The 27,880-nt window shown below is 40.6% G+C and overlaps 2 protein-coding genes across 12 annotated transcripts in view; one reads left to right on the forward strand and one right to left on the reverse strand.

Annotated features, from left to right (window-relative positions):
- The window catches only part of LOC119630422 (uncharacterized), a 34,472-nt gene extending 11,763 nt beyond the window's left edge, over positions 1–22,709 (reverse strand). Inside the window, exons 1-3 of one of the 10 annotated variants that reach the window (XR_009976584.1) lie at positions 22,306–22,707; positions 21,335–21,601; positions 3,984–4,110 (exon numbers count right to left, since the gene is read on the reverse strand). Coding sequence is in view for 1 of the 10 variants with exons in the window: in XM_038019799.2 (XP_037875727.1) it covers positions 3,984–4,110; positions 21,335–21,343 (136 nt within the window). In the remaining 9 variants the exon portion in view is untranslated. The other 9 variants (XR_009976582.1, XR_009976583.1, XR_009976579.1 and 6 more) reach the window with 9 other exon arrangements.
- LOC101741244 (uncharacterized) lies at positions 1,557–26,444 on the forward strand. Of its 2 annotated transcripts, none has more exons than XM_038019796.2 (5): positions 1,557–2,412; positions 20,460–20,549; positions 24,132–24,208; positions 24,802–24,929; positions 25,984–26,444. In XM_038019796.2, the coding sequence occupies exons 1-5, from the start codon at positions 2,284–2,286 to the stop codon at positions 26,124–26,126; spliced, it is 567 nt and encodes a 188-aa protein (XP_037875724.1). In that variant the 5' UTR covers positions 1,557–2,283; the 3' UTR covers positions 26,127–26,444. The 2 variants fall into 2 exon arrangements, with proteins under 2 accessions (XP_037875724.1, XP_037875723.1); XM_038019795.2 differs by having other exon boundaries at positions 1,595–2,412; positions 24,117–24,208.
- The last annotated feature ends 1,436 nt before the right edge of the window (positions 26,445–27,880 follow it).

The following is a 27,880-nucleotide window of genomic DNA, read 5'->3' on the forward strand; positions in this document are numbered from 1 at the left end:
TAACCGCTCTTTTCGATATCGAGTAGAGGGAACCCGCTCCTCCCCGCGACCACTCACGGCTGGAGTCCCGCAAGGCTCCGTTCTTTCTCCGCTCCTATTTAGTTTATTTGTCAATGATATTCCCCAGTCGCCGCCGACCCAGCTAGCCTTATTCGCTGACGACACAACCGTTTACTACTCAAGTAGAAACAAGTCCCTAATCGCGAGTAAGCTCCAGAGTGCAGCGTTAACCCTCGGACAGTGGTTTCGAAAATGGCGCATAGACATCAACCCAGCGAAAAGCACAGCAGTGTTATTTCAAAGGGGAAACTCTCCGCTTATTTCCTCCCGCATTAGGAGGAGAAATATCACACCCCCGATCACCCTCTTCGGCCAACCTATACCCTGGACCAGGAAGGTCAAGTACCTGGGAGTAACCCTGGATGCACCCATGACATTCCGTCCGCATATAAAAACAGTCCGTGACCGTGCCGCATTTATTCTCGGTAGACTCTATCCCATGATCTGTAAGCGGAGTAAAATGTCCCTTCGGAACAAGGTGACACTTTACAAAACTTGCATAAGGCCCGTCATGACTTACGCGAGTGTGGTGTTCGCTCACGCGGCCCGCACACACATAGACACCCTCCAATCCCTACAATCCCGCTTTTGCAGGTTAGCCGTCGGGGCTCCGTGGTTCGTGAGGAACGTCGACCTTCACGACGACCTGGGCCTCGAATCGATCCGCAAACATATGAAGTTAGTGTCGGAACGTTACTTCGATAAGGCTATGCGTCATGATAATCGCCTTATCGTTGCCGCCGCTGATTACTCCCCGAATCCTGATCACGCAGGAGCAAGTCACCGTCGTCGCCCTAGACACGTCCTTACGGATCCATCAGATCCAATAACTCTTGCATTAGATACCTTCAGCTCTAACACTAGGAGCAGGCTGAGGAACCCCGGTAACCGTACTCGTCGAACTCGACAAAGAGGTCGACGTGCAACCTAACCCATGCATCAGCCCGCTGAGTTTCTCGCCGGATCTTCTCAGTGGGTCGCGATTCCGATCCGGTAGTAGATTCATTCGCGAAGCAATTGCTCTTGAGTTGTTAGGTCTCCTTCGGAGGCGCTCGGGCAGTTGTTAGCAAATTCCCCCCCTCCTGGCTGAGCCTTTGCTCGCCCACCTGTCCTGGTGAAGCTGGAAAGGCCTCCGGGCCACCAGTAATGTTTCAATCATAAAAAAAAAAAAAAAAAAAAAAAGATTCCGATCCGGTAGTAGATTCATTCGCGAAACAATTGCTCTTGAGTTGTTAGGTCTCCTTCGGAGGCGCTCGGGCAGTTGTTAGCTAATCCCACCCCTCCTGGCTGAGCCTTTGCTCACCCACCTGTCCTGGTGAAAATGAAAAGGCCTTCGGGCCACCAGTAATCTTTCAATCATAAAAAAAAACACTTGTTAAGTACTTATTTCATCGGAATCGGAGAGAGAGAGAGAGAGAGAGAGAGAGAGAGAAATAATACATTAAGGCTACGTTCCGATTTGCACGCGAAATTCATTCGCGTCCGAAAATATTTGTATGATACTAAGTTCTTCAATGCTGACATCTTTTGTTTATCACTCGTAGCGTATAGAAATGCTATTTTTGAATGTTTTTAAGGTGATTTAGTTCTGATATGCATAAGAGGTGGATGTATATATGTGCGTATTGTGTTGCTTTTCTTTTTTGTTTTTTTTTGGTCAACTTAAATTTCTAATTTTTGTTATATATTGTATAATTGTTTTGTGGTGGCATTTACGTTGTAGATGTCTATGGGCTCCGGTAACCACTTTACACCAGATGGGCCGTGAGCTCGTCCATTCATCTAAGCAATAAAAAATAAATAAATAAAAATACTAAAATGAGGTCACATCTTACAGTGCCCACAGTACATATCGGAACATAACTTAAATAATAATATATGAGTTGACCATAGAGTTACTTAGGTACTTATTAACTCCATGGAGTTGACATTGGCGGCCATAGATAATACACAAAATATTGGCGGGCCGTGGGAGCCACGCGACGCACGCGATATTACGCCCCATGGATTATGCTAAAAATAGTCTAGTTTAACTTATTCCTTGCTAACAGTCGCGTGGACGACGTTGCACTGGCCACAGCTGGACAAATAGAAAATAAAGTAACGTTATAAACAGTTAAATCACCATCTTTAATTTTTCTTTTCCCGCGTTTTAGGGAATGTTTTTTTTTTTTTTTAATAATTCTTAGTTAAAGTTGTGTTTTTTTTCTCTTTATTTCGAAAATGGAAAAGAAGTTCGGTTTTAGAATATCAGTGTTGGTATTTTTGATATTATTTGTAAATCAGGACAGTGCAAAGATAACGGACAATAAAACCTTTGATAGTTCCGCTGAAGTCAAATCTCCGAGGAAGGTATGTTTTTAAAGTTTTTTTTTAATATATTATATTTTACCTCACAATTTTCATGATTGATATTCAACATTTTTTGTCTCAGTTAGTCATAATATAAATACAACTTTATAATTAAGACGTGTTTCTTCAACAGCAAATTTAAATATTTCGAGACTTTTCATTATTTCTAACAAATTACCCTTACACTAGACGAAGACACTGCGAAAACACAAAATAAGTCGCAAAAATTTAAATAACCTAGCCCGCACATCTCAATATGCCTTGGCCAAAACTTCAAAGCAGAAAAAAAAAACGAACTCACAGGAAATATCGCGACAATAAATTCTAACACTAATTCGGAGTCCACAATAAAAGGTGACGCTTGTGCGATGATAAAAAAAATTCTAGAATTTAAAACGGGTACAATATTTTTTTATGTTTATTAATAAGTAGATATATTTTTAGTTTCTCTGGGTTAGCGTAGTCATCGCGGCCGATCGTGACATGTTCGAAGATTTGGTAATAACGTAAATGAGTCGTCTATTATCAAAGGTGGCAATCTGTGCATTCGGACAAAAAAATGTTATTGATATGTCAATACAGATTGATTTGAATATAATCGTCTCCTTCAAAGAATACGGTTCAAAACCTGCATTAAATAAAGGTTAATACTTAACCTGTTATTTATCTAAGATGTCGTTAAGAAGAGTTTTGTGACTGCCAATTGAATACAAAGTCAATAATTCGTTTTTCTGATTTACCAATAATTGTCCAAAAGTCACATTGCCGGCTTTGATAATAGTCGACTCAAATATTACCGTAGACTAGTGACCGCGCAGTAGTCGAGATTCGACTATAATCAATTGAAATTATAAGTTTAAACATTATTATGGTTCTATTGTCAAACACTATTATTATATTTCGATAATATAATCACAGTATTCGCCAAAACTGCACTATAGATAAATAATTTTAAAGATAAACAATATTAATCTATTTTCAATTCGACCACAGATTTTAAACAGTAACAAAAGTTTTCCAATTGACAGTAAAGAAAGAGTATATTTTAATGTATGTGTTGTGTCAAATACATGGTAGTGTGTGTAATGTTTTCTTTATTGATCTAAAGTATCTTTTATGCATTATTTTAAAATAATATAGCATTGTGAGCTCCACCTCTATATTCTCTATAAATGTGAGAAATTTCATACACCTCCGTCCGCGCAATTTTCGGCGAAGCGGAGCACGAGTGACCGTGCTTCGGCACGCAAGGGTGGAAGGGCTGCTCTTCCCGCAGCGCCGGAGATAAGGCGGATTCAAACTTAAACTCCCTTCGAGTTTGACTAAATAATGCAATTTTTATAAAAAAAATTAACCGTGGATATATTCATAACCATCGTGAATATCTTCATAGCCATGGGGTTCCGCGGGGTGGGAATGGTGCAGGGGTAAAACCAGGGGTTCGACGAGGACGATGACCGGTGCTAAAAGCGCTAATAGCACCGTCAGTGGATCGGGAGGATCCGTAATGACGTGTTTTGGGCGACGTCGACTGCTTTCCAATCTGTCCGCAGGATCGGGAATGTAGTTACCGGCGGCCACGATGAGCGGGTTCTCGTGTCGGGCCGTATTCTCGAAATGGTGCACTGATGCCGACTGTAGATACATACTAATGGGCTCTAGGTCCAGGTCGTCCACCACGGCTCTCCGACAGCTATCCTGCAAAAACGGGATTGAATAATTGAAGGGGTTTTAAGTTAGTGCGGGCCGCGTGAGCGAACACTACGCTTGCATAGATCATGACGGGGCGTATGCAAGTTTTGTAGAGCGTCACATTATTTCTAAGGGACAATTTACTTCGCTTGCAAACCATCGGATAGAAACGATCCGAGTGCTTAGTGCGAGTTTTTTAACGTTCTCGATCGCGTAAAAGTTAACTCAATTTTGTATGGAGTTGGAACAGCGCCCCTAGCGGCAAACCTAAGCAAACATTCCAATTCCATACAAATTTGAATTAAACTTTACGCTACCTATTGAGAAAGTTAAAAAACTCGATTTTTCGATATTAGAGCGAAGTTATAGAATTATTGTATCGTCATCGATTCTTGACGCGCGTGTGAATTGTCTACGTCTCGCAGTCTATGATAATTACGTTAAAAGATTCCTTTACATACAAACAAACGTACATACATACCGAGTTAATAAAAACAGGTTATTAAGGACGAATTCTCAACTGTATTGTATCAATAAAACAGTTGAGGGAGCTCCCTATATATAGAGTCCCTTCTTTATTTCGCCGAAAAGTCGTGTTTTATGTAATTAATACCACAGTTGAAACAATAAACATTTTATTGTTGTAGCGGCATAAACAATTCTAAATAATTATATTACATTAGTTATTTAACACATTATAAATTATTTTACGTTTTAAATTTTCGACGGTAAAAAGGTCCCGTGTTACAGACTATATTCTTTTTCCCACCTCTCGTGCGTTCCGGCTTACGCATCATAAAAAGGTGCGTTCTTAAACGCCACACAGTTTTATTCATCGTTCATTGGAATCGCAACAGAAAAATTGCAGCCGACATTTAAATATCGCTGATAGTAATTTTTCCCGTCCGAGCACAAAGCGCCCTAACACCAATAAAATATATTTTGACCACCGTTAAACAGAAACAAGCTAAAATTTACGGTTTCACTAAATTAAAGTTTCACACGTTGGCGCGTAAACAAACAAACATGGCCGCGCGTCACTCTTTGAATTACCTACCGAAAACGTATCGCCGCCACCGATAATTGTTTGTTTAACGCAAAACAATACCAAGCTTTGTGTTCTGTTGTAATAAATTCGCTGTTTAATTTTAGAAAAAACATTTGTTTCACGATCCTAGAAATAGCATTTGACTAACAAGTGGAATGTCATTAAAATTTAACAGCCTAAAGCATTGAGTTAAACAAAAAAGGTACATACGCCATTGACCCGATTAGTTTTAGACATAAGAAGCAAAAGGATTTACGAGAGAACTATACTAAATTAAATTCTATAATATTAAAGTAAATTTAAAATTCTAAAAATAGAGATTCAGTTTGAAAACATAATTTTTTTAATTAATATTGTTTGTTTGTCTCCGAAAGAAGTCGTGGCAACAATCTCAAAATTGGAGGACAAAAAAGCCCCCGGGTTTGATTTAATAGACAAAAAAGTATTGAAGGAACTTGCCCAAAAAAGCCATAGTTTTTCTAACCATCTTATTTAATGGCATACTAAGAACTGGACACTTTCCATCACTGTGGAGAGTTTCACAAGTAATTATGATACCTAAAGTAGGGAAGCCAGTGAACGAACTTAGCTCATACAGGCCGATTAGTCTACTAACCGTAACGTCAAAACTTTTTGAGTCAATCCTGCTGCACAGATTATTGGAGGAGATTCATCAAAGAGCCATAATCCTGGACCACCAGTTTGGCTTTCGCCAGCAACATGGCACTGTGGAACAAGTCCATAGAATCTGCTCTGTGATAAGGAAGGCACTAGAGAGAAAGGAGTACTGCTCCTCTGCCTTCCTAGACGTGCAGCAAGCGTTTGATAGAGTATGGCACAAAGGTCTCTTGTATAAAGTAAAAACTCTTCTACCCTGTACATTCTTCCCCATCATAAAATCTTATCTAACAGAAAGAATATTTCAAATAAGAGAAGAAGAGTGTACATCGCCATTTCACTCAATCAAAGCTGGTGTACCGCAGGGGTCTGTCCTGGGTCCAGTCTTGTATACCATTTACACATGTGATTTACCACAAAGCGAACATGTTACATTAGCAACATTCGCAGACGATACCGCTGTACTGGCGTGTAGCAATAGCCCAAACGAAGCTTCAGACTTCCTACAGACTGGATTGCAAGAAATTGAAACTTGGCTTTCAAAGTGGAGAATAAAAACTAGTGTGACAAAATCCGTTCATGTAACCTTCACCCTCCGTAGAGGAGACTGTCCGCCAGTAACTCTGTGCAATCAACAACTCCCGCAAGAACACTGCGTAAAATACTTGGGAATACACCTTGATAGGAGACTCGTATGGAAACAACACATACAGAAGAAGAGAGAAGAAATCAACCTGAAATACAGAGGACTCTACTGGCTGCTTGGCAGAAATTCCAAGCTGTCAGTAGATAATAAGCTACTCATCTACGAAATGCTCTTGAAACCAATTTGGACATACGGGATTCAACTATGGGGTTCGGCGTGTGACTCTAACATAAATATCATACAGAGGGTTCAAAATTACATCCTGAAACAAATATCGAACTGTCCGTGGTTTATAAAAACATCGGAGATTCATGAACACCTCAAAATCAGGACTGTTAAACAGGAAATCAAGACCTGGAGTATGAAATACAGAAAAAGGCTAGAAATGCATCCTAATAAGCTTGCCACGCAACTAACCACACCGGACCTAATAAATAGGCTTAAAAGGCGACAAATCCTAAGTCTTGATAGACACGGTTGACAGAGTGGAGCAGTCTCGATGGAGATTTTGCTCTGACCGTCTAACAGCTCTCAACATATCTGCTCATAGTCTAGCTGACTGATTGCAAGATAAAGAAAAAAAAAAAAAAAAAAATTAATATTGTTTGTAATTGGATATCACAATTGTAATTGGACAGAAGTTACGTTCTACAACTTTTTTAACGTTACATAGTATAAAATGAAATCGCTTGCTTTGTCTGTTCGCTTAGATGTTTGACACTATTCAACGGATTTTAATGCAGTTTTTATTAGGTAGATAAAGTGATTCAAGGAAGGTTTATGTCATACCCGATCCTGTGGACCGAATGGTAAACAGTCGACGTCGCCCTAAACATGTCATTACCGATCATCCCGATCCATTAACGGTGCTTTTAGGTACCTCAAGCACCGGTCATCGTCAAGGGCTCGACGAGTGAATTAACCCATAGACACAGCCCACTGAGTTTCTCACCGGTTCTTCTCAGTGGGTCGTGATTCCGATCCGGTGGTAGATTCTGCGAAGCACTGCTATTGCTAGAGCCAGTAATAACGCAATTTTTTTTTTGCTGGTTTGATTTTTATTACACGATGCTAAAAGTTCATAAACAAATTTTAATTAGAAACAAATGTTAAGATTTAACGATGAAAAATGAAGAAAACCACAATACTAACACATCGAAAAAGAAGTTTCACTTCATTCGCGTGCACCAATTTGTACGCGCACCGTTTTTGTTGTATTTTTTTTTTTCGTATTTATGCGTGAAACAAATTTACTAGTATCATATTAGTATCATGATTAGGCGATGATCACTGTATTGACAATACGAAAGCGCCATCACTCTGCAGGTTCCCGCCAAAATGACCGTCAAAATTGAGCAACTTTAAGTGTTGCAATAAACAAACCATTCAAGGTATCAACGCTTACATTTACAGCGGCCATCTTGTTTGCGCGCTAAATTAAGATGCACTGAACTAAAATATATACGTGCTGAGTTAAAAGAGCTAGTTTATTGATCGTAAAAATTTGTCAACTGCAGCTTTGATCTCTAAAGGATCACAGATGAAAGAGACTAAAGGCATTTAGGTCGGATCCGTTTCTGCTTGTCAATAAAATTGTAGTATTGGACTCTCGCCTAGATGTAGGTCGGATCTGTGTCTGTTTGTGTACGAGAAGAGCTCGGGATCAGTACAGAGCTGCAGGGGACTGTGTCTACAGTAGTGTAGTATAGGAATAGAGGCTAGATGTAGGTCGGATCTGTGTCTGTTTGTGTACGAGAAGAGCTCGGGATCAGTACAGAGCTGCAGAGGACTGTGTGTGTCTACAGTAGTGTAGTATAGGACTCTCGGCTGGATGTAGGTCGGATCTGTGTCTGTTTGTGTACGAGAAGAGCTCGGGATCAGTACAGAGCTGCAGGGAACTGTGTCTACAGTAGCGTGGTATAGGACTCTCGGCTAGATGTAGGTCGGATCTGTGTCTGTGTGTGTACGAGAAGAGCTCGGGATCAGTACAGAGCTGCAGGGGACTGTGTCTATAGCAGTGTAGTATAGGACTCTCGGCTAGATGTAGGTCGGATCTGTGTCTGTTTGTGTACGAGAAGAGCTCGGGATCAGTACAGAGCTGCAGAGGACTGTGTCTACAGTAGTGTAGTATAGGACTCTCGGCTAGATGTAGGTCGGATCTGTGTCATTTTGTGTACGAGAAGAGCTCGGGATCAGTACAGAGCTGCAGAGGACTGTGTCTACAGTAGTGTAGTATAGGACTCTCGGCTAGATGTAGGTCGGATCTGTGTCTGTTTGTGTACGAGAAGAGCTCGGGATCAGTACAGAGCTGCAGGGGACTGTGTCTACAGTAGTGTAGTATAGGACTCTCGGCTAGATGTAGGTCGGATCTGTGTCATTTTGTGTACGAGAAGAGCTCGGGATCAGTACAGAGCTGCAGAGGACTGTGTCTACAGTAGTGTAGTATAGGACTCTCGGCTAGATGTAGGTCGGATCTGTGTCTGTTTGTGTACGAGAAGAGCTCGGGATCAGTACAGAGCTGCAGAGGACTGTGTGTGTCTACAGTAGTGTAGTATAGGACTCTCGGCTGGATGTAGGTCGGATCTGTGTCTGTTTGTGTACGAGAAGAGCTCGGGATCAGTACAGAGCTGCAGGGAACTGTGTCTACAGTAGCGTGGTATAGGACTCTCGGCTAGATGTAGGTCGGATCTGTGTCTGTGTGTGTACGAGAAGAGCTCAGGATCAGTACAGAGCTGCAGGGGACTGTGTCTATAGCAGTGTAGTATAGGACTCTCGGCTAGATGTAGGTCGGATCTGTGTCTGTTTGTGTACGAGAAGAGCTCGGGATCAGTACAGAGCTGCAGAGGACTGTGTCTACAGTAGTGTAGTATAGGACTCTCGGCTAGATGTAGGTCGGATCTGTGTCATTTTGTGTACGAGAAGAGCTCGGGATCAGTACAGAGCTGCAGAGGACTGTGTCTACAGTAGTGTAGTATAGGACTCTCGGCTAGATGTAGGTCGGATCTGTGTCTGTTTGTGTACGAGAAGAGCTCGGGATCAGTACAGAGCTGCAGGGGACTGTGTCTACAGTAGTGGTCTACAGAGTAGGTCACGACCCTCAGCACAGAGGGACACGATGGAAGGAGGAGTATAGGTCTTGATATTCTATAACCTTCGCATCGCTAATTCTGTAACCGAATGAAACGTGTTCCGAAATGTACTCGAGATGTTACTATAAATAATGTTTTAAATGGATATTATAACAGGTAAAAGCGTTACATCGATAAGCCACGGTCACGATAATGTTGCCAGATGTCATATTAAATTTTAAGTAAACTTTTTTTTTTTAAGAGATTTCATGATCTTGTAACTAAGATTTTAGGTCAAGTCTTATTTTAATTTTTATATGAAAAATGCTAATATGAAGTGAAATTAATTGCAATGAAATTAATTGATATGAAACATGGCATGAAATAAAATCAAATGAGATGATATGGGATGAAATATAATCTCAGTAAAATGGTGGTCATTTACTGAGATTTTTCAGTGGATTTTTTAGAGGGTTCCGAGAAGCTACATCCAGCGACTTTGTTTCATTTTCCCACATTTGTGCACTTTCACAGCTGATACTAAACAGTTAATAAACCACCGTTATTACACATTTAAACCTAAAGAGTAAACACTAAATAGATAAAATAAAACAAATCACACAACTTCACTCCTCGCCTTCCCGCCAAAAAGTCTTTTTTTTTCACCATTTTTTTTTTGCGTATTATGTACATAACATTTTTTTGTTTTATTTTTACGAAGTCAGAAGATGACTTTGACGTTAAAGAAAATAAAAAAAAAACGACCAGGGTGCCTTGTAGTTTTAGTAAGCTATTAAGTAGTAGAAAATTGTGCAAATTTTTTTATTTATTAAGTAATGGTTAAATAATGGTACTATCAAATGTATTGACATTGTTGGTAGGACGTGTTGAGAGTCCGCACGGGTAGGTACCACCACCCTGCCTATTTCTGCCGTGAAGCAGTAATGTGTTTCGATTTGAAGGGTGGAGCAGCCGTTGTACTGTTAAAACTGATGCCTTACAACTCATATCTCAAGGTGGGTGGCGGCATTTGTGATGTCTACGGGCTCTAGTAACCACTTAACACGAGGTAGGCCGTAAACTCATCCACCTATCTAAGCTATAAATATCTATATATATAACAATAAATTGCTGTTCGTTAGTCTCGCTAAAACTCGAGAACGGCTGGACCGATTTGGCTAATTTTGGTCTTGAATTATTTCCTATTGTTTGTTTTAAGTTTATTTTATACAAAAGTTTAGTTCTTTTGTTTATCGATTGAGGCACTACGAATTCTGCCGGGCCAGCTAGTATATATATAAATACTTATATACATAGTTCTGTTTTATTTTGATTCCGATCTGGCAACCCGCTTCTCCAGCGTTGACCGCGTAATTGGCTCAACTCCAATATTAACTGAACTTCATGAATATTATATTATTATAACGTTATACGCGCTACGAAAATACTTTTTATAATACATTTATTATTGTAAGATTACACATTTGATATGTACTCGACAGATGCTGTGTTTTTTTTATATATTTTTTTGTTTTACAAGAAGCAAGGCGTTTTGTTAGAACACTTTTGTTAGCTCGGTGTGCGTGTGTTGATTCGTATGTAAAACGCAATCTTTGAATGTAATTCTTGCAGACTTCGAAAGGTTGCTTGAGATGCTATTTCAGCTTCGCCCTAACGTGTAGGTGAGCTCTTGGGGCTCAAGCCGGAGTGTTGCTAATACTGGCCCTAGCAAGAGCAGTGCTTCGCAGAATCTACCACCGGATCGGAAACGCGACCCACTGAGAAGATCCGGCGAGTAACTCAGTGGGCTCGAGACATTTTTTTTTTTTTTTTTTTTATTGCCCTTGTAGGCAGACGAGCATACGGCCCACCTGATGGTGAGTGGTTACCGTCGCCCATGGACTTCAGCAATGCCAGGGGCAGAGCCAAGCCGCTGCCTACCGTTTAATACTCTCCACAAGCCTCGTTTGAAGAAGGACATGTCATAGCGCTCGGGAAACACCGTGGAGGGGAGCTCATTCCATAGCCGGATGGTACGTGGCAAAAAAGACCTCTGGAAACGCACTGTGGATGACCGCAGTGGCTCCAGGTAGTATGGATGAACTCTACTCCGGTGGCGGGCGGTGCGATGGTAAAAACGAGATGCCGGTATCATCTCGAACAATTCCTCAGAGCACTCCCCATGGAACATACGGTACAAAATGCAGAGGGAACCGAAGTCCCTCCGCAGACCCAGAGGCTCCAAACGATCCGTGAGAATGGGATTATCGACAATCCGAACGGCCCTCCTCTGTATGGAGTCAAATGGAAGAAGCTGGTATTTGGGAGCCCCGGCCCAGAGATGGGAGCAGTACTCCACGCGAGGCCGGACTTGTGCTTTATAAAGCAAAAGCCTTTGTCCAGGCGTGAAGTACCGCTTCGCTCTGTTGAGGACTCCCAGCATTTTGGACGCCAACTTGGCTTTGCCTTCCAGATGACTCCGAAACTGGACATCGCTCGAAATCTCGACCCCAAGTATCCCAATACTCTCGGAAGGTTGCAGGGATACTCCTTGGAATTGCGGCGCCATGACAAAGGGGTCCTTCTTCGCAGTGAACGCGCAAACTTGTGTCTTTATCGGGTTGAATTGAACCAAGTTCAATTCACCCCATTCGGAGACTCGCCCCAGAGAGTTCTCCACTTCAGACACAAGTTTAGATCGTCTCTCTTGCACCGCGCTCCGAGAGAGACTCTGATGGCCGATATATCGCGCATCCCCCGTGCTGTCATCCGCATAGCAATGCATGCCATCAATAGACAGCATGTCATTGATATACAGGATGAAAAGCGTGGGGGAGAGCACCGAACCTTGTGGAACGCCAGCGTTAATGGTCATGGTATCAGAGCAGTCACCGTCTACAACGACCGTGATGCTCCGCCCATCCAAAAAGCTAGCGATCCACTTGCAGAGACCCTCGGGGATTCCGTAAGATGGTAGCTTCGACAGAAGTGCCCTATGCCAGACCCTGTCGAAGGCCTTCGCGATATCAAGGCTCACAGCCAGAGCCTCGCCCTTGCTCTCCAAGGCTTCAGCCCACCTGTGAGTAAGGTATACGAGAAGATCGCCAGCTGAGCGACCGTGACGGAAACCGTACTGTCGGTCACTGATCAGCTGGCGATCTTCAAGATACTTCAGGAGTTGTATATTTATTATTCGCTCCATCACCTTGGAAAGCAAGGAAGTTATCGCGATAGGCCTATAGCTCGATGGGTCCGACCGGTCACCCTTCTTGGGGATAGGGTGGACGTGGGCGGTCTTCCATGAAGACGGAACCCTGTTAGCGCAATAAGAGAGGCGATACAGACGCGTTAGCGCAGGCGTCAGCTCAGGGGCGCACGTTTTCAGAACCACTGCGGGGATGCCGTCTGGCCCACTCGACTTATGGACGTCCAGGAGTCGGAGTTCCCGCCTGACTGCACACTGTGTAAAGCAGATCTCCGGCAGGGAACTATCACACCGGGGGATGTTCGGTGGTGTGGCACCCCCGTCGTCCACGGTCGAGTTCGAGGCGAAGAGTTTGACCAGAAGGTCAGCCTTCTCTTTCGCACTATGGGCCAGACTGTCATCGGACTTTCGCAGTGGTGGGAGACTAGACCTGCAAAAGTTTCCTTCTGCGGCTTTGGCAAGCGACCAAAAAGCACGGCTCCCAGAGGGATAGCTCTTTAGTCGCTCGCCAACTCTAGCAACGTGCTCCGACTTCGCCTTGGCAATAACCTTCTTGTAGGACCTGGAAGCGGCGTTATATTTCCGCCTTTTCTCTGAGATGTTAGGGTCCTGACGTCTCCTGGCATTATCCCATGCCACGTATGCGGACCGCTTGAGGTGTGCAGCATCCCTGCTGGCATTGTTATACCAGGGTCTGCTGCGACCCCCAACGGGCACTTCAGAGGAGGGAATAAACAATTCCATCCCCTGGAGCACCACGTCTTTAAGACGGTCCGCACAGACGTCAGGATCAGCAGAGGAAAAGCAGAACCGCCCCCATGGGTAGGATGCGTAAAAAACATTTCGTGTGCATAGTGCGTGTTTTTTAACACGTTGACTGTACGTAGGTGGCCGGTGTCCTACGCGGTGCACTGAATGAATTATATCGATTTCTCTAATCTATATATTAATACGCGAAGGAAAAACTTTGTACCCCTTTTTACGAAAATTGCGCAGACGGAGGAGTATGAAATTTCTTATAGAGAATATAGAGAATGAGTGAGAATGTTAATATTTTTTTAAATTATACCTTAAAAATACATTAAATCAATAAAAAAACATTACACACATACTATTTATTTATTGTCAAACTTTGACGTCTGTGGTCAAATTGAGAATAGATTAAATATTGTTTGTCTTTATTAATTAATATTTTTCTATAGTGTAGTCTTGGCGAAATATGTGATTATAGAAGTATGTATAATAAATAGTCTTTAAAAATACAATCATAATAGTGGACAAACTTACAATTTCAATTAATCATAGTCTAATTTCGACTGCCGGGGGACCACAAGTTAATGTTATTATGCATCTCGATTGCCTAACTTCTCCTTCCTTTGTTTTTAATGTGTGTTTTAATCTTATAACATAACATAGTCTTATAACACCTAATGATCTCTCAGCACTAGTCCGCAGCATCTGTTCACGACTTAACCTAACTTAATCTATCTCAAGACGGAGGGAGCCTGGCGATCAGTAATACAGATCTTTGAACCTAGTACAGACTAGTTCAGCTCTTTCAAAGGCTTACAACATAAACTAAAAGAATAATTTCTATTTGTATTTGTACTATACCTTTAAGAGAGAAATCTATATATATAAAAATGAATTACTGTTCGTCAGTTTTGCTAAAAGCCGAGAACGGCTGGACAGATTTGGCTAATTTTGGTCTTGAATTATTTGTGGAAGTCCAGAGAAGATTTAAAATGTAGATAGATATGAAAATGCTCGGAATTAAATAAAAATAACAATTTGATATTTTCCGTCGGATGGATTCCTTTTACGTCTTTTATTTATCGATTGAGGCACTAAGAAGTCTTCCGCGTAAATAAATAAAAATTTAAATGTCTTTGCAAGTCTTAGAAATAGATTCATTCTCAGTATCTCCGGATTCGTCTCTCCCTGAGCTTACTAGATATTCCGGCGCCATAGAAAGAAGGTGGAAGAGATAAATCGACGTAATTACTTCTGTGCGCCGCGTAGAACATTGAGATCTACACGGCAGTCAACGTGTTAACGTTTGCGATAGCGTAAAAGTCAACTCAAATTGCAACTCAACGCATGCGCGACCGAAGAAATCTAGGAGGTCATGATTACCGCCATTTTTTAACAAAAAGCATTGTACATTGTAAAATGGAGAACACACAGCCTAGATTAAAAACATCATTTATTTATTTATTTAGACACACCAACAGCAATACACACAAAACATTCAAGCTTAAAATTAACATGTATAAAATTAAGTACTGGTATGTAAGCCAGTTACAGGCATGTACAGCAATCTCTTATAACACACTATGACATGTTACAGCAACTTTACAAACATCGGAAAAATAGGCTAAATTTAAATGTTAACAGTACGACAAAAAAAAGTATATTTGAAAATAACATGAAAACAAGAGTTAACTACTTAACATTCTCTCATCAATTATAAACAAAGGAACTTGGATACTAGTTGGTTTTTGAAACCAGGACACGTGTCGTTAAAAATGTCGATGCCGTCAATTAATGCACATATTTGGTTATATTCACTACAAATCTTTGATAAAGGGGAATATCTAAGGAGGTTTGTTCTACTTGCGGGAATATGGAAAATTTCAGTAATAGGACGGCGTGGGTAGTGAGTGGTATGGAACGCTAAAGTTGATTTTCTGAAGTAAGTGGCTACAATCTATGCTTCCGGAAATTAGTTTTTTTAGGAACATGATATTAATTATTCTGCGACGGTTGCCGAGCGATATCATTTTAAAATGTTTAAGGCGTAGATCATTTGTGTTACGCACAGTGCCGGATTAACCATGTAGCAAGAGTAGCAATTGCTACGGGCCCCGCGCGAACGGGGGCCCCGCATATTTAAACCCACTCATCTCTGCCCGAGCTTAATTTTTTGAGTGACTTATTAAGAACTTGTACTTGTCAGAGCCTAACAGCGCCAATAGTAATTTACTAAATACCCACAAAATTGTAACCTATAGATGCAATACCGTCTTTACCATAAGGGCACACGGGGCCCGTGCCCAGGGCCCCCATCCTCAGGGGGCCCCGAAAGACCGACAATTTCTCTCACACGTTTATTCTCAAAACATTTTTTCGGGCACATTACACTTTTTTCACAAATCACTAATCAGAAGGTATTTACAAGGCATATATTATGCCTATATTAGAAGATTTTGCTCAACAGAAATCCCGAAAGAAACCGTTATCGAAATCGTAACCAAAAAAACCAGCAGCATTCTAATATCATTAATGACATATTATATCATACTGTATTTGATTACCTATAATAAATGGTCATACTCAGTAATTTTTTTTAATTATAATTCGCTTTTTTTACTTTCAAAAAGGGCCTCAAATTCTTGTGTGCCCAAGGGCCCCATCCTAGTTTAAGACGTCCCTGTATAGATGGCAAATAAACGTATAGACTATTGATTTGTTTTTTTACCACTTTATACTTAGGAACCCATATTAGATCAAGGGCTCTTTGAAATAATTTGCTACGGGCCCCGCGCTTGCTTAATCCGGCACCGTTTACGCACCATGATAATGTATCAATCGCCGCAGTCTTTTAGGGTAACCACCGAAGAACCTACATATACAATCTTCGTAATTCGTTTAAATGAATACCTACCGCCATCATGTTTCGACTCGCTCACAACACAAAACTTTTTAACACCGAACATTAAAACGTTTATCAAAATATCATCTATATATTAATACGTGAAGCAAAAACTTTGTATCCCTTTTTATGAAAATTGCGCGGACGGAGGAGTATGAAATTTTCCACACTTATAGAGAATATAGAGAAGAAGTGCACAATGCTAATATTTTTTTTAAAATAATGCATAAAAGATACATTAAATCAATAAAGAAAACATTACACACACGTCCATTGATTTGACACACACACATATACTCTTTGTTTATTGTCAAACTGTTGTTATTGCTTAAAGTCTGCAGTCAAATTGAGAATAGGTTAGTATTGTTTATCTTTAATATTACGAGTATTTGTCTATTGTGTGTAGTCTTGGCAAAATCTGTAACAATAGCACCATAATAATGTTGAAACTTATAATTTCAATTAATTATAGTCGAATTTCAACTACTGCGGGACCTCTAGTCTTTAATAATTATGTATTTACGCAAATATAAATAGACATTTCAACGCACGCACACGCGATACGATAAACGTGTATTTAAAAAAAAAATGCAACGCTTTTATTTATGCAACACAGCTGGCAACATCGACGCTAACTTTTTTTTTAGTCAAAAGGAAATCGCCGGTGTTTGCATTACAACCGCCTACGTTTTGAGCGAGGTAGGGGGGAGCATGTCGCTGTTCTCTTAGCTTCGGATGAGTCAGAACTCAGCTGAGTCTGAGGAGGAAAATGACGCGTCTCGTGTAGAGCTAATTACTCCTCGCAACTGCATCCCAGAAGGGATGTTTAACCGGCGTCCGTCGACGTCAAAATCAATCGATCCCCTCTGTTACGGATAATCCAGCCAGAGCCCTAAAACTGCGATACTTTAAGGCAAATATTTTTTTGTATGGAAACTAGCGACATCTTGTAGCGGATGCCCCTAAACTTATACCTTGTTAAATCTAAGGCATTTAATTATTGTATAACGAAACACAGAAAAAAAATTTAATAAATCATACAAGTCTTTATTTGTTATAGACACATAGATTAAATTTTATCAATTTGTGGTTTCTGAAGATTTACAAAATCCTTCATTAAAAATAAATGCCATCTACAGGAGCAATGATAGACTAATCGAAGCGAAGCCATCTAGTGGCCGAAGCCCGTAAACATTTTTGTTGAGTGCTCGAGTTGTTTATCTATAACTAATTTATGTGTATTATCTATGAACCCGCCTATCGAATATCCGGCTTGCAATAACATCGTTCATTTTGCTAGCTCATTTATTGCGGTTTTCATACAAAACTCTGTAGGTAAATGATTAAAAAGTCTATTAATTGACATTTAATTTACTATATAGTATTATATATATAGATATATATTATAGATTATTATGTATATAGTTTTTAGCTCCAACATTCATAAGCAAAAGAGCGGTCCTTCAAAAATTTACTGTAAGCCCGCACGGGTAGGTACCACAACTCTGCATATATCTGTTGTCAAGCAACAATCCTTTCCAGTTTGAAGGGTGGGGCGGCCGTTGTACTGTAAAATTGGGACTTAAAACTCATGTTTCAAGGTGGGTGGTGGTATTTACCTTATTGATGTTTAAGCGGTCCGATAACAACTTAAGATGAAGCGGGCTATGAGCTAGTAAAACCGTCTAAGAAATATAAAAAAGATGTGTGGTGTCGTGGGACCGGATAGGAACGAAGTTCCCAATTATAAAAATATTAATTTAAAGTTCTATTCGAGGTATGAAGAAAGAGAGAGAGAGACAGAGAGAGAGACAGACAGAGAAACATGCGACGCCGCACAGTTTACAATAGCTTACTATAGCAAAAAGTGTCGTGACAACTTTTCGTAAGAATTTATAGCAAAAAGTGTCGTGACAACTTTTCGTAATAATTTTTTCCGTCTAGCGCGCGATAAAAATTTCTAATTTCATGATTTCATTATTTAACGCAACCACTAAGAAATTATTCATGATACAATAAACAAATTCTTTTTTTTAAGCTAATGCATAGCTTTTATCGCGGGCTTTGAGCGCGGAGACCTAATCAAGAAATTCCGTAACGAAAATAAAACCTAATACCCCCACTGCCTACCATGTAGCTCGCGTTCAACACATTCACACGTTGCGCTTGTGTAGTGTTTGTGAATAAGCGCGTGGCGTGACGTCGCACTGGATGTGCACCATGAAAAGTCTGCCCATCTCTCTCTCGCGCGGTCTAGCTTATGAGTGTGAAGGGGACAGTTAATGTTTTGCTTTTGTTAATGTTTGTGGTTTGTTATTCGTATTCTCGGGATATTATGCTCCGAACACATAAAAGTCAAACACACCAATTAAACAATATATATAATGTAATATGTGTACAATGTTCTATTATAAAAAGTAAAAAGAGTAAACAAGTCGCTAGGCACTACAAGGCACAAAATAAAACTAAAATTATAATACGTTTTACAATCAACTTAAATCGACGCGCGCGTCGCGCGAATCTCGTAGCATGACGTCACGGGACACCTGCACGTTCGGGAACTCCGATCGCATCCGATGACGCCCGAGTGCGACCGAGTGTTGCACGCTACATGTTTATAAATAAAGCATGGTCTTATTTTATTATTGTTTTAATATTAAATTATTATTGTTTAATTATAAATGCATAAGTTGATAAAAAATGCTATGCAATAGCTTTACCGCGGCAGTCCCCCGGCTGCCATTATTTTTTCCTACCTGAGCTGATGGTCTAGAAAGACCATATCAGGTAATCTTAACTAGTAGGTGAGCTCACGGGGCTCAAACCTGACGATGTTGCTAACACAAACCCTAGCAAGAGCCGCTGCATCGCAGAATCTACCACCGGATCGGAAACGCGACCCACAGAGAAGATCCAGCGAGAAAATCATTGGGCTAAACAAATTCGAAATACATTTTAGTTTTTATATCTTTTCATCATAATAATGTTGCCATGAACACATACATCGTCATAACTAAGACGCTAGAAAAAATATATACTAATCCGTAACATTAATCACTTTCAATGAGCAATTTGAGGATGAATTATCTTTTTAGAAATTGCACAAACAAAATTCAAAGTGTACCTTGAAATAATATAAAACTGTTATTGCATTATCTTACTGTAGATCACTATGATGTAGTGTTGTGAATTAATATTTACGCAATCCATAGAGAAATTTCAAATTGTTTTCATCAAATACCCAATATATTTTATGCGTGTTTTTTGTTTTTTTGTTTTTCTATTTTTATGTTTGAGAGATTACTGGTGGCCCGGAGGCCTTTCCAGTTTTACCAGGGCAGGTGGGCGAGCAAGGGCTCAGCCAGGAGGGGTGGGATTTGCTAACAGCTGCCCGAGCGCTTCCAAAGGAGACATAACTACTCAAGAGTAGCTGCTTCGCGAATGACTGTCTCTATATATCAGTGGCTTCGACGAGATATTCTGGTTGAGGACGAGCTCACGGGCTCAATCTGAGAGAGTTTGCTAAAACTGGCCCTAGCAAGAGCAGTGCTTCGCTGAATCTACTACCGGCTCGGAATCGCGACCCACAGAGGAGATCCGGCGAGAAACTCAGTGGGTGTTATATCAACATACCTGATACGTCGTGCATAATCTCCCCCCCACTTTTTTCTCTACCTAACCGTTGGTAGCTTAAGAGGGCTATTGCAACTTCATGCGGACAGGTAGGTGAGCTCACGGGCTCAACCTGAGAGAGTTACTAACACTGACCCTAGCAAGAGCAGTGCTTCGCTGAATCTACCACCGGATTGGAAACACGACCCACTGAGAAGATCCGGCGAGAAACTCAGTGGGCTGTGTCTATGAGCTAGTTCGCACGTCGAGTTCGACAAGGACGGTGACCGGTGCTTGAAGAGTCTCAAAGCACCGAGAGTGAATCCGGAGGATCCGACAAGAAATGTTCCCGGCGACAGCGGCGTTGTGTTGCCCCGTCGCGGTCGGTTATGTTATGAGTGGCGGCCACGATAAGAGGGTTTTCGTGTCGCGCCGCTTTATCGGAGTAGCGTTTTGACGCTTCCTTAATATACTTACAATTAAATAGATTATTTCTGTTACAGATGACCGACGGTGCGGCATTATTATTCGCGGACGAACTCAAACAAACACTCGAGAAGTATCTATTTGGGATATGTCCACAGACTTACAAGGTAATTCTTTTGCTTTCTTTTTTAATCAATCGTAATTATATATTTATTTTTTCTATAATTAAACTATAACATTTTGTTTGCAAGTATTACTTATAATCTATGTTAGTAGCTTAAAAACCTAGCACATAACTATTTGACTATTTATTACAGTTCCAAGTGCATACTGCTATTATTAATTAGCAATCGATTATGGTATGGACATTTGGAGGAGGCTTATGTCTATAATAGACAAAAAGACAAAAATGTTAAATTTATAAAATAAAATGTTAAATTAAAATTTAATTTTTATTGATTAGGTGGGTGGACGAGCTCCCGGCCCACCTGGTGTTACTGGAGCCTATAGACATCTGCAACGTAAATGCGCCACCCACCTTGAGATATGAGTTCTAAGGTTTCAGTTTACTTACAACGGCTGCCCCACCCTTCAAACCGAAACGCATTACTGCTTCACAGCAGAAATAAGCAGGTGGGTGGTACCTACCCGTACGGACTCCCAAGAGGTCCTACCACCAGTAATTACGCAAATTATAATTTTGCGGGTTTGATTTTTACCATACGATGTTATTCCTTCACTTTGAAAATCAATCGTGAACATTTGTTGAGTACGTATTTCATTAGAAACATTGGTACCCGCCTGCGGGATTCGAACATCGGTGCATCGCTACATACGAATGCACCAGACGTCTTATTCTTTAGGCCACGACTTCATAGTATATCTAGATAGTATCTAGTATATCTAAATGATAGACCACTCTAGATATTGCTAATAGTACATCGCAGCATACCTGATGCATCTTTTCCAGAATTTCTGTAGATAAAACGGTTGTCTGACTGGTAAGACCACCTATTGTACAATTCTACCTCCCATGCATCAGCTCGCTGAGTCTCTCGCCGGATCTTCTCAGCGGGTCGCGATTCCGACCCGGTAGTAGATTCAATCGCGAAGCAGCTGCTCTTGAGTTGTTAGGCCTCCTTCGGAAGCGCTCGGGTAGCTGTTAGCAAATCCCACCCGTCCTGGTGAAACTGGAAAGGCCTCCGGGCCATCAGTAATCCTTCAATCATAAAAAAAAAACAATTCTACCTGCCCGTTGACTGTGTTATGAGAGGATTACAAAAACCTTCGCTATCACCGACGTATAGGCAACGGCGGATCCAGGGGGGGGGTCATGGGGGTCATGACCCTCCCCCTGAGCTAATTCCAGGACTTGAACTAACTTGGACTAATTGAAGAACATCATGATTTATTTATTATCTATTGTTATCAAAATTAAATTATAAGTTCTTAACTTGCCCACGACTATGTGACCCCCTCCTGGCGCCAAAGCTGGATCCGCCCTTGCGTATAGGGCTATTATTACATTTCGTTCTGCACCAGAATTCTCTTGACCGGATGTTGTTTCACAACAATCACTACACTTCGAAAACATTATCGTTCGCAAGAGAACAGAAAGCCTTGAAACTATTTATTTCCACAGAAACAAAAGGCACTTCTCCCTTTGATGCTAAAAACGTGTTTCCGGCATGAAGCTAAACCAACCGATTTTCACTTGTTTTGTTTTAAATCTCCCACGTCTTTTAATGCGCTTTTAATAACTCACTAGTGGTCCCGGAGTAGTCGAAATTCGACTATAATTAATTGAAATTATAAATTTGAACATTATTATGGTTCTATTCTCAAAGACTTAAACTTATTTATTCACAGATTTCGCCAAGACTACACTATAGACAAATAATATTAAAGACAAACAATACATACTTATCTATTCTCAATTTTACCACAGACTTTAAATAATAAAAGTTTGACAATAAACAAAAAAGATATGCGTGTGAGTTAGGAGTGGGTAATATCGGTTTTGCCGCGTATCGAATCGTATCTATATATCGAGGATCAATATCGGATATTGAATCTATATATTTTCTGAATCTATATATTGATGGATGCTAGTAGATTTTCTCGATTCATGATATTTGAGATTTGAAACGATACGCTGATATAATATCGTAGTAGATATAGATTTAAGTCAACGTTATACGGTTGGTTTTCTGATATCAATTTATAATATGATCTTAAAGTAATAAAAAGAACATGAAAATAAAAATATCAAAAAAACTTTCCTTCATGCTTTTACCAGGCTTAGGACTGGCTACATTATTTTCAGTTTTTAGTATTTTGTGTCTTAATTTAAAATTACAAAATATACCAAAAGAGTGTAGATTTCAAAAGTTTAATACAACACACAAGAAATAAACTCAATTATTTGGATTCAACTAAAAATAGAAAAATTTGTACTTTAAAAATCAAACACAAAAAACTTTTAAGTATTTATAAACACTTGTCCAAAAAGTCTAGTTCAAGGTCAAAGCGCGTGAAATTAAATTAAACGATGCAAATAGGCTATACTGCATTCAAGTTAGGGTCGAAAGTTGAAACTTCTTTCCTTAATTGTATCTTGGTGATACGCTAAGAATAATCTACAGACATATGGACTTAAATATAAGGTTTACAATTGTATGGATAATGCCTGTTTCTGTTTCATTCATCACATGATATCCCTATCGTGCGCTCACTCACTCTGGCCGATTCGATACGAACCAAACGAATATTGCTGATATTAACGAATCGGTACGATATGCCGATGCGCATCACATCGAGCAATATCGTGTATCGGCTGATATCGAAATATAGATTTCGATTCACGAATCGGTCCGATATGGCGATGCGCATCACATCGAGCAATATCGTGTATCGGCTGATATCGATATATAGATTTCGTGCGGGGCGATATCGGATTCAACGATATTGCTGCGATATATAGATATTGAATCTATATACGATTTATATCACCCACTCCTAGTGTGAGTGTCAAATAAACGGTAGTGTGTATAATAATTTTTTTATTAATTTAATGTTTTTATTATACATAATTTAAAAAAAAAAACATTCTGCACTCCTTCTCTATATTCTCTATACCTAAGTGTGGGAAATTTCGTACACCTCCGTCCGCGCAATTTTCATAAAAAGGGGTACAAAGTTTTTGCTTCACGTATTATTAATATATAGATTCCGTATCGATATGTCTGTGTAAAGGAATATTTGAACATCAAAACGGAAATAAACTTAATACGTAGAGATTTATAACGAAGATATAGAAGTAAGATGAATAGAGAGTAAAAATTTGCGGTAGACAGCGGCTTGGTTCCGCCTCTGTTATTGCAAGCCTTCATAAGCGACGATGACCACTGGCCATTAGGTGGGTCGTAAGTTCGTTTCTGCGTCTCCCTCTCTCTCTCTCTCTTCCTCTTCTGTCTCTCCGTCCCTCTCTCTCTCTCTCTAAGCCGCCTGGCCCTTCGATTCGAAACGCATTACTGCTTCACAGCAGAAGCAGGCAGGGCGATGGTACCCGTGCGGACTCACAAGACCTCCCACCACCAGTCAGTAATTTCGGATTTAAGGCTTGCGTACAGGAAAAGTCTGTCGAATTCCCACCACAAGAGCAAGAAGCATCGTCACCCATCTATCTTTCTCTCTCGCTCTCACACGTAACCGTTCGTATAATCTGTGAACAGTCTCGTTGGTTACAGATGTCCGCCGCCAAGGGCAAGAATGCAACGATGCCCGCCTGCGACCTGGACGATGAGCAGCAAGACCTGGCTGGAAGGTAAACAGTGGACAATCTCATGTGTTCCACCTCATTCTCAATCTCTTCTTCACCGACCTCGAAAAGAACGTTTTACTGGCGGTAGGACCTCTTGTGAGTCCGCGCGTGTACGTACCACCACCCTGCCTATTTCTGCCGTGAAGCAGTAATGCGTTTCGGTTTAGCGTCCCTTTCTCTCACGCATACGGCAGTGGTATTAAAAACGTATGTAGCTCTTAACTATTTATATATCTTTTTAAATTTACGTTACAATTTTCCTTACATTATCATATTAATACACATAAAATTTAATTAACAACCTAAGCTTTTCTCAAATTAAACAATTTCAATATATTAGAGGTGCAGGAGCCCGTAGACAACTACAACGTAAATGCGGCTACCCACCTTGAGATATAAGTTCTAAGGTCTCATTATAGTTACAACGGCTGCCTGACCCCTCAAACCGAAATGCATTACTGCTTCACGGCAGAAATAGGCAGGGTGGTGGTACCTACCCATGCAGATTCACAATAGGTCCTACCACCAGTAAGGTCTCAGTATAGTTACAATGGCTTGGTTGGTATACGAAATTTTACCAAACCCTTGCTCCGCAGATTCGCTACGCTGGCTCTCCGCGCTCACACAGCTTCTAGGACAGACTGCTCGAGGCTTGCCACGTCCCTGGTGAATGTCCTCGGTGATTTAGCGCGCACGGCATCAAGCAGACAAGTCCTGGCAGCCGGTGAGTTGAGGGAGATATTGCTGCAAGCGAATCTTACTGGTGGTGCGATGACCTTCGAACGGTGGTAGGGAAGATATGAGGAGAGCCGAGATCCGGGCTCCGTGGTGTGGATTGGGAAAGGTCTATGTCCAGCAGTGGACGACTGTGGGCTAATGATGATGACGATGACGATGACGATGACGATGACGATGACGATGACGATGACGATGACGATGACGATGACGATGACGATGACGATGACGTAGACGATGACGATGACGATGACTACGACTACGACTACGACTACGACTACGACTACGACTACGACTACGACTACGACTACGACTACGACTATGACGATCACGAGGGATCTTAAGTCTTTTTTTTTATTGCTTTGATGGGTGGACGAGCTCACAGCCCACCTGCTGTTAGGTGGTTACCGGAGCCCATAGACATATACAACGTAAATGAGATATGGGTTCTAAAGGTCTCAGTTACGTAGTTATGGAACCACCACCACCCATGGTGGAAATATCACTGGGGGCGTATTTCGGCCCACTGCCGCGCCAGAAGAAGGTTTATGATATTACTTGCCGCTGCCAAGGTCTTAACGATTGCCAAGAGATCCGCTAACAACTGGAGTTATTCTTTTGACCTTTTTGATGATTTTGACCCCCTTCAAAAGGTCGGATAACTCGAAATTTGGTATACTTATTAAGGACCGCAAACATTGAAAAACTTTCAAAAAAAACTACCAAAATACGCTTTTATAGAAAATCCAACAAAAAGATACAAAATAAATTTTAATAAATTTGAATCAAAAATAGTGTAAGAAAAAATTATGTTAATGTAAAAAAGCGCGGGGTGCTTTTCAGGATATTATCAAAATAACCCTTCCACATATCTGTTCATAAAATATTTATAACTACTGATAACATGCACCCCACGCATTTTTTTTTACTTTAACTATTATTTTATTTTTTTACTAGATAACTATAGCATGATTTGAGCCCCAAGGCGCGTCATCACACCCAAAGCTACAAACCGTCTTAACATCGCGGCTTATATCTTTCAGCGGCCAACGAAGCCAACAAGAAACGAAAGCTCTCCAAAAGTCAAAAGCTGAAGATACAAGCGAAGCAGCGGACCGCCCTCGCCGTCAAGAAGAAGGCAGCTGCAGTCGCCGCCGCAGCAGCCGCCAAAATGACGACTTCTTAAAACAGAACCTTCATTTTAACGGAGGGCGCGTTTTGTGTACAATGACGTCATAGTGCAAGAGTGCGATGCAAACTCACGAACACCGTTGCGTGAAAGGGACGGAGCGTCTCTCTCGCATCTCGGCTATGCAATAACAAATATAGCCTTTATTTATAATGCCTTAAGTAACTTATTCTACAAAGTACCTACTAAAAATTAAATCGCTAATAAACATATTAATTAATTATAAGATATACGACATCGTTTGTAAATAATTATAAGATACTAACCATTACTGTTACGTTAAGTTAAATTTTTGAATAAAATAAATGAAATATATATGTTTTTCGTATTATTTTTTTAATACTGTTACGCGCTGAGTTCGGAATAAATAAAACTTCCAACGAAGCACAAATTAAAACTCTATTTAACATTTAGAACACCTTACAATTCGTAATTCACTTCTTCCGCTTCGCTTCAGGTGATCTATTCGCTGTTTCGCTTCAAGTAGAACCGATTACTAACTGCCTTCATGTTATCTCTACAACGCTTTTATAGTCGATACGACATCTCTACAATTATCGAGAACATTCCTCACAAGTCGAGTATTTTCGATGTGTGTTTCCGCTATCTGACAATAGATGACGTTGTACTTCTCGAGATTTCTAGATGTTACTAGATCCTTTGATATTCGGCTATTCGGCGATAGATGGCGTTACGAAGGGTGGGGCAGCCGTTGTAACTATACTTGAGACCTTAGAACTTATATCTCAAGGTGGGTGGCGCATTTACGTCGTAGATGTCTATGGGCTTCACTAACCAATTAACACCAGGTGGGCTGTGCACTCGTCCACCCTCCTAAGCAATAAAAAAAGCCAAGAATAATTGCCAACAATAATTGAATTCTTTCAAAGATTACCTACTTACATACAAGCGATAAAACAATTTTAAATTTTCGCGGTAAGATTATGCGCACAGGTAATTACTACCATTCAGCCTATTTCTTTCGCGAACAAACAATGAGTTTTCAAACCTTATTTAGAATGAATCATTGAAGAATGATAACGAGAATTAACATTTGCAGAGTGGAACGACCGTTATAGTATACAATTGAGACTGGGACCGCTTCGATCTTCACGACGAACAAAATTTAGGACCGATACATAAGTATCTAAAGGAAGCGTCAGAACGCTACTTCGACACGGTAACCCTCATCGTGGTCACTACTCTATATATTAATACGCGAAGGAAAACTTTGTATCCCTTTTTACGAAAATTGCGCGGACGGCGGAGTATGAAATTTCCCACACTTATAGAGATAAAAAAAACTTATAAAGATCCTGGAGTGGCAACCACGTACTGGCAAGCGCAGTGTGGGACGGCCACCTACTAGATGGATCGACGACCTAGTAAAAGCGCTGGGTCTCGTTGGATGCAGGTGGCAATGGACCGGTCGCACTGGAAATCTATTGGAGAGGCCTATGTTCAGCAGTGGACGGCGATAGGCTGAAATGATGATGATGATGATGATAGAGAATATAGAGAAGGAGTGCAGAAAGTTAATATGTTTTTAAATTATCCCTTAAAAAATACATTAAATCAATACAAAAAACATTACACACATTACCATGTATTTGACGCACACACGCATGCATACTATTTATTTATTGTCAAACTTTTGTTCTTGACGTCTGTGGTCAAATTGAGAATAAATTAAATATTGTTTGTCTTTATTAATATTTTTCTATAGTGTAGTCTTGGCGAAATTTGTGATT

The sequence above is a fragment of the Bombyx mori genome, chromosome 24 (genome assembly GCF_030269925.1).
Source record: "Bombyx mori chromosome 24, ASM3026992v2".
Classification (NCBI taxonomy): domain Eukaryota; kingdom Metazoa; phylum Arthropoda; class Insecta; order Lepidoptera; family Bombycidae; genus Bombyx; species Bombyx mori.